General features: G+C 36.4%; 1 protein-coding gene across 8 annotated transcripts in view; it reads left to right on the forward strand.

The window, feature by feature from the left end:
- Positions 1–14,705, forward strand: part of Dync1i2 (dynein cytoplasmic 1 intermediate chain 2) — a 50,306-nt gene that overhangs the window by 9,805 nt on the left and 25,796 nt on the right. For 5 of the 8 annotated variants that reach the window (XM_031370584.1, XM_031370581.1, XM_031370580.1 and 2 more), the window contains 3 exons: positions 5,901–5,991; positions 11,214–11,273; positions 13,527–13,642. In XM_031370584.1, coding sequence (XP_031226444.1) covers positions 5,901–5,991; positions 11,214–11,273; positions 13,527–13,642 — 267 coding nt within the window. The remainder of the gene's footprint in view (positions 1–5,900; positions 5,992–11,213; positions 11,274–13,526; positions 13,643–14,705) is intronic. The other 3 variants (XM_031370588.1, XM_031370585.1, XM_031370587.1) reach the window with 1 other exon arrangement.

A 14,705-nucleotide genomic window follows, 5' to 3' on the forward strand; every position in this document is an offset into this window, starting at 1 on the left:
AAATCCACCTGCCTCTGCCTCCCAAGTGCTGGGATTAAAGGCGTGCGCCACCACCGCCCGGCAAGAAGTAGTATCTTTAAATGCTGCCGTGGCTACACTGTTTAAGATTTAGCTTTTCTGTTTCCTAGCCAGATCCCTACATGTTCTTCCTTTCTTATTTTCTAAGCTATTTAACTTCTCTTAGCTGACATAACAGAATGAAACCAGTAAATGGCTAACCACATTATGGTGATTTCGTTGCCTTTAAAATATGAGGAAAGGGTCCAGAAGGGGTAGGGTGACAGGAGAGATGTCTCAGCGGGTAACATTGTCTCACTCTAGCCAAAGGCTTGGGTTAGCTTCTCAGCACCCTTACAGGTAGATAACAATGACTTGGAATCCAACTTTAGGGGATCTGATGTCCTCCTCTGGTCTCTTGGGGCACCTGCATTCATGTGCCCATACTGCCACATAAATATACATATAAATCTTAAAAAATAATTAGGCAAAATGCATTTCATAGTCCATAAAACATACACTTATAACCCTAATATTAATACCCAGTACTTATTTTTTAATTTGTTATGAAGATACAAAATACAGATAAAATTGCAGTAATGTTATTGTTGTTTTCATAATCCACAATTTAAAAAAATAAGACAAAAACCCTGGGGCTGGAGAGATGGCTCTGAAGTTAAGAACCCTTGTTACTCTTGTAGAGGACCCAGGTTCAGTTCTCAGTGTGCACATGGTGCTTAACAACCATTTGTAACTCCAGTTCTGTGGGGGAAAGATTCCCTCTGACTTCTGAGGTCCCTGGGTAAACATGGGGTGTAGAGAAAATGCTCATATACATAAAAGTGGATAACTTTAAAAGATTGGGTTTATAGCATGACTTATATGGATACTTGTTTGTTTTTCACTATAAAAATTCCTTAACTAATCATCAGACATATTTAAAGTTTAGGAATTTAATAAAATTACTGTTCAAAACTCTTTATGATTCTTTCTTTTTATTCTACTAAAACAATTTTTTTTTTCTCTCTTGAGATGGAGTCCGATTATATAGTATTGACTGGACTGGAGCACACAGAAATTCGCCTGCCTCTGCTTCCTGAGTGCTGGGATTAAATGTGCACACCACCATGATTGAATACTTCATTTTTTTCAGTGTCACTAATAAAACAGCTCCACATATTTGCTGGTAGATTGATGTTTAGTTGGCCGTTTGACTGGTTTTTGTCTGATATTCTTGAGAGTAGGATCTCTCATGGTACAGGCTAGACCTTACATATTTTTTGTATTTTATTAGATCATGCCTTCTACTCGAAAGGCCAAACAAAAGACACCCTTCTTTAAAGGTGTCATTGTACATTAGCCTCAGTTCCACGAGATCCATCACCCTGCTGTTGCTTCCATAAGCACAGGGCGTGCAAACCATACACAGACATAAATGCAGGCCAAGTATACATATAAAAATAAAAATAAGTATGAGAAAAGACATTGTATGCAAATACATAGCAGAAATTGAATGTTTTGACTTGTAGGTGAGTGTATCTAGTAGCTAAGTTCCAGCTCACGCAGCATTGCTATTTAAGCTTTGGTTTGCTGTCTCCCTTCTGGTCGCCTGTAATTTCCAGGTGTTTTAGATCAGGGAACACTGTCCATGTTTCCAGCTCAGTCTTTTCAAGTGTAGCTTAATTTTTAAAAACCATTTCATGACAAGGAATGTTGGTTCTTTTTCTTTCTATTCTTTTCTTTATTATTATTTTTTTAAGATTATTTGTTTTATGTATGTAAGTATACTGTAGCTATCTTCAGACACACCAGGAGAAGGCATCAAATCACATAACAGATGGTTGTGAGCCACCATGTGGTTGCGGAGTTTTGAACTCAGGACCTCTGGAAGAGCAGGCAGTACTTTTTTTTTTCTTTTTAGATTTATTTAGTTTATGTGTTTGAGTATACTGTAGCTGTACAGATGGCCATGAGCCATCAGGTGGTTGCTGGGGATTGAACTCGGGATGCCCCCCACACACACTCTGGCCCCGCCCGCTTAATGCACTGTAGCTGTCTTCAGATGCATCAAAAGAGGGCGTCAGGTCTCATTACGGGTGGTTGTGAGCCACCATGTGGTTGCTGGGATCCGAACTCAGGACCTTTGGAAGAGCAATCAGTGCTCTTACCCCCTGAGCCATTTTGCCAGTTCCCAGTCAGTACTCTTAACTGCTGAGCCATCTCTCCAGCCCTGTTGGTTCTTTATGATATTTCAATCTACAAAATTATTTTTTATCAACTTAAGAATGTAATGATCTAAATGATATTGAAGAGAATATTTTTAACAATATCAATATTAATTATCAGTATAATTCTCTGTATTGAAAAGACTTTTAATATTCTGATAATGAATAATGTTTATTATCAGAAGAGAGGCATTGTAAATGAAATTAGTATTTCAAAGAGTTAATATGTAAAACAATGTTTCTAGAAAGAAAGAAAGAAAGAAAGAAAGAAAGAAAGAAAGAAAGGGAGGAAAGAAGAAAGGAGGAAGGAAGGAAGGAAGGAAGGAAGGAAGGAAGGAAGGAAGGAAGGAAGGAAGGAAGGAAGAAAGAAAGGTAAACAGCTAGCTTAGAGGATAAGCCCTAGGCCGAGAGCCCATGTGTTCATTCGCAAAGGGGTATGATATGTGAGTAGAGTGTGATTGGTGCTCCAGCTGAGAAACCTGGGGGCTTGGGTTGTCCCAGAAGCTGCTGCTGCTCATTCACTGCCTTCTGCCAACACTCTGAAGCTCTGTGCTCACTTTCCATGACTGCCCACCTTCTCTATGCCCTGCTTCCTGGCAAAAGCCCTTTCCCCAGAGACTTTATTCTACCACGCACAGTCCTTCATCGCTGAAGCTTCTGTGTGTAGTTGCAGATTTAGTGTTAATTTTAAATCTAAGTGCATTTTTAGAGTCTTTATGGTTAAAAATAGTCTAGTCATTTCTTCATTGGCCAAAGGCTGTAATGTTAATTTTATATCCTTGGAAAGCCAAGGTCTTAGCTGGTGAGTAAAACTATCTTGACAAAGCTTTTTATCCTAGAGAATGAACCAGTTTCTCTTGTCAGTACTGTTTATGTGATGAGGAGGGCTGTGGTGCTGTTTTCAGTTCATTGCTTCTCTGGTTCTTAGGAAAAGGAACACGTGCTGTCTTTGCCATGAATTTCTGAGATCCATTAGCATATTCGTGTTACATCAATGCAAACCTACTTTAGACTGTTTTATAAACAACTTGAAATAAAGGCAGTCTGATCAAATCACTGTCTTACTAAGCAAACCATATTTTAAATACTTGACAAAAGCTACATATTAATGGCTTATAATATTTTCAAAGACAACTAGACTTACAAGCTGTCCTTTAAAATTCCAGAAGTGAGTCTTCTAAAATTTGGTAGCTCATGAGTTCAGGTCTTTCTCCTCCCTGAGTGCATGCTTTCATTATTTCAGAGTTTTGTTGAAGTTTGAGAGTATAGTGGTGCTGTCTCATTGCATACTTATTATATTCCTTTTTTTCCCCCTGAGACTAATTGAGTTATAGTGTGGTAGTCAATGTTAACGCCTTGTTTTCTATTGTCATCCACCTTTTGATAATAATAGTGATTTGCATTTTCCAGGTTGTCCCTTCTGAGGTACATTTTTTTTTACTGTTACAAGATGAAGTTAGTCAGCTGATAATAGCTAAGACTTTTTTTAATGTGTCCTCTCCATCACTTGGCTTTAAAATGCTGCCAAGCATTGAGTATACAGTTTGGGGATGTCTGGGATGGAGATATCTAATTGCACACTTAGTCATGGTGGTACTTTCCCTGGCTGAGTCACCAGGAGAGTTTGGTAGCCCTGTCACTCTTGAGTTATTATTGTTTCTAAACATTCACTTTAGAACTAGGTTAATATATCTATTTATGTACATGTAATTACTGTTTAACCTATTTCTAAGAAATTTGCTGATATTTTAACACAGTCTTAACAAAGTGGGTTATTATTGAACTTATTGAATAGAATCATTGATTCTTGAAATCACCCAAAAAGGGAAAAGACAGTGAAGGTAGAAAATATTTCTGATGCCTCCCAACAGATAATAATAACTTTGATATAATAATAACAGATTGAGAATAACTTTACTATTATCAGTCTCTCTAATATGTATCTGTAAAGAAACTAGATTTTCAGTTATCAAGTTTTATATATACAATTTAAAGAACATAGACTTCTTATTTTGAAGGTGTTTGGAATGGAAATATAGTGTCTTACTCCAATTTAATAAACATGTATTTGTGTTCCCAGCACAGTAGACAAGCAGCTGTTACACAGTGCCATTTCTGTGTGCAGCTGGAGCTTAGACTAGCAGAAGCCTAGCCATAAGAGGGACAAAAAGAGGAGGAATGAACCTGAGAGAAGCCAAAGGGTTAAGACAACTACTGTGTTACTTTGGATGCATTCCTTTTTAGCCATACGGAATTATATATGCAGCACCTAACACAGTGCCAACCATAAGTGAACTGTATCAAGTTTCCTGTGGCTGCATAATTGTTTCTGTTACATTTAATCATAATATTAGAAACATTGTTTTTGTTTTTAATACTGTTTAAAATATAAGCAAGAATTAACCACTAACATTCTAGCTATGACTTTTTTCTTTATATATTACTGATTATATAACTAGGACTTTACCTTCGGTTTAATAGACTAGTAAGTAAAGTCAATGCAACATAAAATGTGTTAGTCACTTAATGTTGCACACTGAAAGGTTATTTTAAAAAGATACTTGGGATTGGGAACATTTATGGTAAAAGTTTAACCAGAAGATGGCAGTGATGAGCCTCCTATACTTCTGCTACGGTAATCAAAAAGTTTTCCAAATGTCATAGCATGAAATGTGCATGTTTAACGTAGTGTTGAGACACTGGAGAAAAATAGTTGCTTTATATACTATGCAAAAAATAGTTGTTTTATATACTATGAAAAATGTATGTTGTTCTCTAAGAAGGGATTAAGAATATTTTGGGTGTCTGTATCTTTGTCTGTACGTTCAGTTTTTTCTGAGTACTGGGGTAAGGAAGTTCCCATACATCTTGCTGTGTGTGGTTTGCATGTGTCGCTTTATGTGCTGCGTCATGTCTAGAAGGCATGCTGTTTTATGGCCTGTTTGCATTTCCCATTCAAATTGCTGGAAACTAATGAACATTTTAAAGGAGCCATTCCTTTATCTGTATCATTTCTCTAAATTGCCTCTTTTCAGTGGATAGAAATTTATTAATTTTAAATACTAATTTTTGAGGCACCAGGGGTCAAATCCAGGGCCTTACACAATACTAGGCAGGCACTGAGTTACATCCCCAGCCCTAAAATTGTTTGAAAGAAAAAAAACATTAGACAAAGGTTTAACAGTTTAAAACAAATCTTAAAAACCAGAGATTAAATTACTTGAAGCATATTTCAAAGTTTTAATTTTGGCAGTGTAGCCAGTTAACACATAAAATATCATGGTCTCTTGTAAATAAAGAAAACATCTAATAAAAAAAAATCATTGTCTTATAAAAGTGACATTAAAAGGGGAGAAGGAATGTTCTCCTTTGAAATTAGTGGCCGCCTTTGGTGATGGACGAGATGAAGATACAGCTTTCAGTAGTCTTGTCTTTTAAACGCAGCAAGCCTGAATGCATCTTGCCAGAGAAATCGCATGACTCTTCAGCATGGTTGCTAACTTTGTCTTTCCCCTTTCTTCCTACTGTTCATTTTCACCCTTGTATTTCTGTTGTCTGGTTTGTCATTATTTTTTCCTTTTTTGTTAATTACTTCATGTTAAATTATTTTTGAAACACCATAAGCTGAGCAACCTCTCTGGGTAGTAACAGCGGATTCCTGTCTATTTCACTGTTTAGTCCCTCCTCCTATGTCTCCATCCTCCAAGTCGGTGAGTACGCCAAGTGAAGCTGGAAGCCAGGATTCCGGAGATGGCGCCGTGGGATCTAGGTATGTAATTCTTTCCTAATATTTTAATGATAGAATAGAATGCATTCAGTGCCAGATGCTCTCAGTGCTTTAGAGAGTCGAAATATTTATGTTGACTTATTACTTACTTCTTAAACTCCAAACAACATAGAAATTCTCTGTTGTAAATTGGGGTAACTTTTTGCAACAGTATTTTAACTGTCATGTTATTAGTAAGTGGCTGTGTTTTTATGATAATTTATATTAAAAATAGAGGTGTTCATGAATTTAAATGTGTTCTACTTAAACAAATGTACTCATTATTGTACGAATGTTTTGACTATGAATAATGTAAAACATTTTTGTTGTGTATAAAATTATCAATTTTCCAGTTGATAATTGAACATGGAAACAATTCAATTAAACATCACAATTCTGTTCTATTAAGTAGCTGATCCTGCTAAATAAGATGAAAAAAATAATTATAACACAAAATATCAGCCCTGGAAAGGTGGCTTCTTGCAGAGGACTTGGTGTGGCTCCCAGCTCACATCTGCCAGCCCACAACCTTTTGTAACTATAATAGTTGCAGGGGATCTGACCCCTGACCTCTGCAGTACTGCACATACAGACAAGGTGCATGCACACAAGTCATATGAAACTGTAAAAGAATGCATAGAGTATCAGGGGAAGGAATTACAGCCAGGGAAACATTGGTTTACTTACAAAGTTCATTGAGTTCATGTCTGCCTCATAAAACTGTATTTCATTTTGTTTTAGGATTCTACATACATGTTGAAACTTGTTTTTCAGAAACTCAGTAATATTTCATCTTTTTTCTAAGAGCCATTTTGGGGAAAGCATTATCAGTTCGTCCTGTGCCCTGTCTGCACATGGCACTTGGCAAGTTTGTATTTTCCAGCACCCTATTACAGCTGAAGTGGGTAATCACAACAAGTCAGTCCACAGCTGACTCGCACTCTTTATTTGGGGCCAAGAAGTTGAAAATCCTGCCTGGGAAAACTTCTTAGCATCATCTGAAGGCTGGGGTATCGCTCTCACTGAGGACTTACTATCTAGCGTGTGCAGAGCCCTAGCTGTCATCCCCAGCACTGCAAGAAAAAAGCTATTGAAACTTTTCACTTTTAGTTTTTCACCCTGTGTGTGTGTGCATGTGCCCTTCTGATTGAAGATAAAAATAGGCAATAGAGTTTGATAGAGAAAACAAGCAAAAAAACTTCACAAACAAATCCTGCAAATAAAAGGGGTTGGGTGAGGCTGGAGAGATGGCTTAGTGATTAAGAGCACTGATTGCTCTTCCCATGGTCCTGAGTTCAATTCCCAGCAACCACATGATGGCTCACAACCATCTGTAATGGGATTTGATGCCCTCTCCTGGTGTGTCTGAAGACAGCTGCAGTGTACTCACATACATTTAAAAAAAAAGTTGCCCTGTGTCCCCACACATGAATAATAAAATTTTAAAAATGAGGGGTGGTTCCAAATAACCAAGATTATCATTAAAAGGTACAGAAATGGTAGGTCCCAAATAACCAAGATTATCATTAAAAGGTACAAAAATGGGCTAGAGAGATGGCTCAGCTGTTAAGAGCACACACCCCTCTTACAGAGGACTGTCTCTAACTGCAGAGAATCTGATGCCTTCTGACCTCTGTTGCTATCATGCACACATGTGCTGCATAGACATACATGCAGGCTAAAAATACAAGAATATACATGAAAATAAAATCTAAAAATAAAAGGTACAGAAAGCTTACTGGCTTGTATCTGGATATGCTTTCCATAACTGACAAGTCTAGCAATGCTATTGTAGGAGGTAAATGCTAACTCAGATTTAAGAAAAAAATAGTTTTCTCTTGACAAGTAATATTACTCTATAAACTATGTGTTTGAAGATAGTTTACTCTAAATTAATTTTTAAAACTAAAGTTATTTGGTTTATGCTTCCATGTTTTTTGTTTTTTGGTTTTTTTTAAAGACAGAGTTTTGCTGTGTAGCCCAGCGTGCCTTGGGAGTTGCTCTGTAGACCAAGCTGGCCTCAAACTCAGACTCACTTACCTCTGCCTCCCTAGTACTAGGATAAAAGGTGTGTGCTGCCATGCCGGGCACTTCCACATTCGTTTATGGAAGTATGCCATATTCCTTTAAATAGCTAATAGTTAGATATTTTTGACTGATATTTTCAAGTGAAGGTTTTTTCTCCTTAATAACTAACATTATAACAGTGAAAATATTTCTCAACATGTTACTATATTTACTAAATTTCTTTACCATTACATATTATTTTTATTTAAAGAATTTATACTTGAGCTCATTGTTTCTCATTTCAAATAGGAATAGAAAGATTGTTTTAAAGCATTGTCAGTTAAGTTTGGTTTTAAAGTACTGTGTAACATTTATGTAATTTTCAAAATTAATATGGTTAAAAGTGTCATCCTCCATCGATAACCTAGAAACTACTAATGAATCTTTGGGATATTGTAAATTGGCACAGGAAGTAAGTACTGGTTAGAAAACTGTGTGTAGGTTGGATAGAATTCATCATATTGCCAGCAAATACTGTAGATTAACACATAAAATAGATTTTTCTGCTTTCATAACATACCATTCTAGTGATTGTATCATTAGCTTAAAGATGTGTTTCTAAAAATACTCAAAGGAGATTGTGCTATCCTGTGCTTACAAAGTATAGTTTAAGACTTAATGTAAGCTGGGCAGTGGTGGCGCATGCCTTTAATCCCAGCACTTGGGAGGCAGAGGCAGGTGGATTTCTGAGTTCGAGGCCAGCCTGGTCTATAGAGTGAGTTCCAGGACAGCCAAGGCCACACAGAGAAACCCTGTCTCGAAAAAACAAAAAACAAAACAAAACAAAACAAAAAGACTTAATGTAAAATAAGAAAAGAAGTAACTTGATAATTTAAAGGTGCTTTTATTAGAAAAAGTTAACCGTTTTTAATCTAAGTGTAACAGGAAAGAAAAGAACTTTTTTTTTTGTTTTTTTTTTAAAGATTTATTTATTTTATGTGTATGAGTACACTGTAGTTGTACAGATGGCTGTGAGTTATCATGTGTGTGGCTGCTGTGAACTGAACTCAGGACCTCTGCCGGCCCTGATTGCTCCAGTGTAATTCACTGTAGCTGTCTTCAGACACCAGAAGAGGGCGTCCGATCTCATTACAGATGGTTGTGAGCCATCTGTTGCTGGGATCTGAACTCAGGACCTTCAGAAGAGCAGTCAGTGCTCTTAACCCGCTGAGCCATCTCGTCAGCCCCAGAAAAGAACTTTTAAGTTGTACTTCAAGTATCCTGTGAAAGCACTGACTCCCCTGCAATAACTTGGAAGAGGGCTGTTTTTCCATTTTACACATACAAATAGAAGCCTGAGTCAGCTCCAAGTTCCATAATGGGAAGATAATTTGTAGATGCTTAAAACAGTAGTAAAAGAATGCATTTCTAAGTATACTGCATTAACTAGAATACTCAGATCTGAAAGTGCATGAGGTGAGCTCATCCTGAGCAGCAGTGCTGATGGAAGGAAGAGTGAGACAGAGGTCTAGAGAATGCGTGAAGGTGTGTGAGACACAAAGAACAGGAAAAAGATAGCGTCACCATCATAAGCTAGGCCACTGTGGGGCAACGCTTTAAGTGACAGAAATTAGTGTTGGTACTGCTGATAGATACTGAGTGAGTATAAAAGGATGAGCTACTCACTTTTGCATGTTGGAAGTTGAATTGTAGTGTTTCTTAATCACTTCTCTTCTAAATGTAAGTGATAGCTATTCAGTTAGGTAATACATGCTTATTCAGCCCTTTTTTTCTATTTTTGATTGGTTTATTTCAAAGAATTAGGATTGTACTTTATATGTCTAAAGAACCTTTATATATATATATATATATATATATATATATATATATATATATATATATATATATATCCACATATTTGAATTTTTTAGTATTGACCATATTCTGAAACAAAGTTTTGCCCGATTTTAGACTAATGACGTCCTCAACAAGGAGGTTTATGTTATTGGTCAGCTAGAGCCCTTGTATAATACAGAGGCTGTTGACAGAACATTCCTTGGAGACCATCTCATCAAACTACTTTTGGTTTAACAAAGCCCAAGTTTGTTACTGTTCATTGCTCAATACAAAGTAGGTCTTCACTGTGCCCTCTTTTCTTCATTGTATACATATAAGCAACCCTGTTTGAATCCTAAGCTGTTTCCTCTTAAGAGGAAGGATTTCTCTTATTTAACTAATATTTTTTATTGATAAATAAAACAGACAAGTTGAGAAATCACCTGTTGTTTTAAAAGTTATAGAACTAAAGCCAGTTTTGTATTCTGTAACTTGAGAAGCAGATTATTCCATTAGCTGCTAGTGCTAAATTTAGAACTGCACTTAGCCTTTTGTATGGAGCTGTGAACAGTATATAGTATTTCTAACATACAAGAATTGCCAATATGATAAAGTTCCCTTTGTTCTGATAATGAGTAGCTTTGACTTAGGTGGAAAACATCAGATATAAGATATTTAACCATTGGGCAATGATAAGACGTCACTATTTATTTAAGATTGAGATTTCTCCAAAACTTAGGTAATTCTTTTTAAAGGGAAAAAAATCGATTTCTTTTCTAGAGACAGACATTCTTAGTTCTTTTCTAAAGCAGTGACATGTAAGCCCAAGGCAATGCTTAACCCATGAATTACAGCAAGGGCACATTTTGGAAACATTAGCTATTTGGTATCCCAGTGGGATAATCTTGGTTTTTCTTACCAAAAAGCTAATGTGGTGACTCATTTCCTTTACCAGTATGGCAATTTCCTGCACACATTTAAAGCTTTGGGCAAGATTAGAATATGTTAACTGTTTTTACTAATCTTTTTTTCATTAGGAATTTTTAAAGTTTAACTCTTCCATAGCCTACTTTGTTTACCATCCATAAATAATGTATATTTGGTTTATATGCTTTAGCTATTTGTGTCCATTTTTGTGTGATACTAGTTTCCCACATTCTGAAGATACACTGAATTATTTTGGGTTGTATGCCTGCATCTTTAGCTACCTTGATGCTCATTGCATTGGAGTTAGACCTAGTTGGGTTTTGTGTTAGTTTGACTAACCATGTAGTTCTTAGTTGTAAATAACACGTTGGCATTAGCTGTTTATAGAGTGCATTTGCTTGACTAACTTCTGACCTTTTTTACTAATGCTTCATGGTTGCCCTACAACCATTTAGGACGCTGCATTGGGATACAGATCCATCAGTTCTTCAGCTTCACTCAGATTCCGATTTGGGGTATTGCATAGATTTATTACATTCCCTCTTTAATAATTAATTTGCTTTTTTGTGAAACTGTCCTAATATTTCTTTGCTCTAGTTTCTAATATTGTGTCTAGTTAAGGCAAGAATTATAATTTACTATGAAACCTCATTTATCCTTTCATAAGTAATGAAAGAAATAGTCTTCATATGTAATTTTCTAGGTACCATAAGTTTCCCTACTTAAATGACAAAATTCTTTGTTATTTCTGTTTTTTATATTAAATCTTCTAAGATGTACTAAAAACTTCCTATATATGTATATGTGAATGTGTATAATATATATACATACACATACACATTAAAAGTATTTGCTGTAGCCATTGTACATGACTAAGATAGCTCTTTCCTTTGGTGATTTGCAGCTTCTATACTCATGTACCTAAGCATTTGAAGCAAGAATAAGTAAGCCTTAGGTGGCATATAGGAAGTCTCTGAGGTTCTTGTACATTCGCCAGAAGACCCCTCTCTGGCTCCCCCAGCTCTTCTTCCTCTCTCCCTTCCCTTGCTTCCGTATTTTCAGTAAATGTAGCTTTTGGAGAAGTGAGCTTTTACCCTTGCCCTTCTCCTGTAAAATCTTAAAAAATACACTGGGTTTTTTTCCCTATTGGGTTTATTAGCCTTTCCAGTTTGTAATTTGTACCTAAACTGTAGCCTACCCTCTCCTTTTTCTCTAGGTAAGAAGTGATTTATGTAATGGTCTGTGACTTAAACATCAAGAGTATGAAGTTCTTACTTAAACTTGATCTTAGACTGCTCCAGATTGATCCTTAAATCTTAACTGTTTAATTATTTGATTATGCTTTCCCCCTAAATCTAAGCTACTCCTGAAGTAAAAAACACATAAAAAATGTTTCATGGCTCACATATAGTACCTTAGAGCAAGATTTTTGGTTTGCTTTTTTAATTATGTTTTTCTTCTATTGAGATGGTGTCTCATGTAGTCCACCAGGCTGGCCTCAAACTACTGAATTCTATGTTGCAGTCCTCCAAGTACTGGGATTACAGATGAGTGCCACCATGCCTGGCTCACAAACTAACTTTTTTAGTGTATTAATTTTATTCTACTTTTTTCATAAAGAATCTGATATAGGTATTAAAGAAAATGGCAAAAATGTTTGTATGTATTAACAGTAACATATATTGAAGAAGGTGTGTGAGACTTTTATTTCAGATCTAGGGAAGTTGCAACAATACCTATATTGGATGTCCTTTCAAGAGAGTTTTATGATAGAGGTCTTTTGGCAACTCCGAAGCATAATTTAATTTAAATACCTGATAACTAAGTAAAATTTCTCTGAATTACTAATAAGAGGTATTTTTCTTTTGTTCTGTATTTCAACTCTCCTGTTAGTTTCTTCATTTCCCAAATCAGAAGTGGCTTCTGTAGTTTCATTATATTCAAGAATTCTGTTACTTTAGGCTTAGAAGATTTTAACCTTAGTATGTCCACTATGAATCACAGACAGTATTGATTATGTAGAGATTTCTAAAAGTTAAATAAAATCTATAGTAATATGATCCTATTGTCTACCAAATGTAAGAAATTTTTAAAAAGGCTTTCTAGCCTTTCTAAATGGCTTGGGGTAGAGATACTTGCCACGTAAGCCTGGCCATCTGAGTTTGATCCCTGGACCCTACATAAAAGTGCATGGAGAGAAGTAACTCCACAAATTTGTCCTCTGGCCTACACACACACACACACACACACACACACACACACACACATACACACACAACTTATTTAAAGAAAAAAAGAGAAGACTTTGAACAGAAATCTACTTTTAGTCTTAAAGCCATTGTCTGCTAATGGTGAGTGGAACTAAACAAGGGCTGGGTGAGGTATTTGCCTCCTCAGGACAGTCTGGAATCATAATTGTTAGTTCCTAGCACTATCTGTCATGTGTAGCAGTCCCTTCTGCAACTCCTGCCCTCTCAGACTGCACTGCCCTCCACACCTGCCCTGAGAAATAACACTACAGCTTTTGAAATGAAGAGTAAGTACTCTGAGGAGTCAGAATTGTCTTTTTTCTGTGCTACCTTTTAATCCTTTTGCTAATGTAAAATCCTTTCATTGGTCATCTCATATTTCTCTAGGAAAGCAGGGTTTTAAATTTCAGTGCTAGATACAAATGAATGTTCAATTCCTAAGTTTTAAATATAGCATGCTTGATGAAGTTAAGATTTATGATCTGCTGTATTTAAAAGCATTTATATTCACTTATTTAGACGAGGACCTATTAAACTTGGAATGGCCAAAATTACTCAAGTTGACTTTCCCCCTCGAGAAATCGTCACATATACAAAGGAAACTCAGACCCCAGTTACAACTCAACCCAAAGAAGGTGAGTGTCTGATCTGAATGTGACTGTAGTTAAGACTCTTAACAGTGGGTAGATATGGAATTTTTTCTTCTTTTATGTTTGGCATTTAATGGTGAGGGAGTGTGGTATATGCACACATGGATGCATATTGAGGCTAGAGGAGGATGGGTGACACTCTGCTTCATTGCCTAGAGACAGGCTCTGTCACTGAACCTGGAACTCCACTGGCAGCTGGTCTCCTGTTGCTGTCTTCCACAGTGCTGGAGATAACAGGCACACACACATGTGCTTGTTATTGTTTGTTTGTTTGTTGTTTTTTAAATGTGGACCTGGGGATTTGAACTTAGGTCCTCATGCTTGCCACAGTAAGCACTCTTACCCACTGAGCCATCTTCCTAGCCCTATTTTTGACATTTTCTTAGAGAATCATTATAAAACTAGTAATGCTTCACAGCTTCTTTATTTATATATCTTTTTCTTTTTCTTTTTTTGTTTGTTTGTTTTGTTTTTTTTCTTTTTCTTTCTTTATATATCTTTTTAAAATCACATTGTAATGAGCTCACAGATTAAAAACATCACACAGCTAAACTAATGTAGCCACGCAACCATTTACCTAGTTTTTTGTTTTTTTGTTTTTGTACTATTTATTAAGAATTTTAACTGCTGGAGAGATGGCTTAGCAGTTGAGAGCACGGGCTGCTTTTCCAGAGAACCCAAGCTCGAGTCCCAGCACCACATGGCAGCTGAGAGCTGCCTCTAGTTAGACAAAGAATCTGACACCTCACATAGACGTGCGTGCAGGCAGGACGCCAGTGCACCTACAACACAAATAAATCATCAAAACATTTGTAAAAGAATGTTTAAAGTTTTTACTTGATTTAAATGTTAAATTCACAGCCTACGTTTTGTCACTGATGTGTACTTCTTAGAGAAGTAGAAAAGCTTATATTGTATTTCTACATCAAGCTTAAGTTTTTCCAGAGGTTGTATGCCATGATAAAGGAAGTAAATTCTTAGCCAGGTGGTGGTGGCTCATGCCTTTAATTCCAGCACTTGGGAGGCAGAGGCAGGCGGATTTCTGAGT

This window comes from Mastomys coucha, unplaced genomic scaffold, assembly GCF_008632895.1.
Source record: "Mastomys coucha isolate ucsf_1 unplaced genomic scaffold, UCSF_Mcou_1 pScaffold15, whole genome shotgun sequence".
In the NCBI taxonomy this organism is placed as follows: Eukaryota; Metazoa; Chordata; class Mammalia; order Rodentia; family Muridae; genus Mastomys; species Mastomys coucha.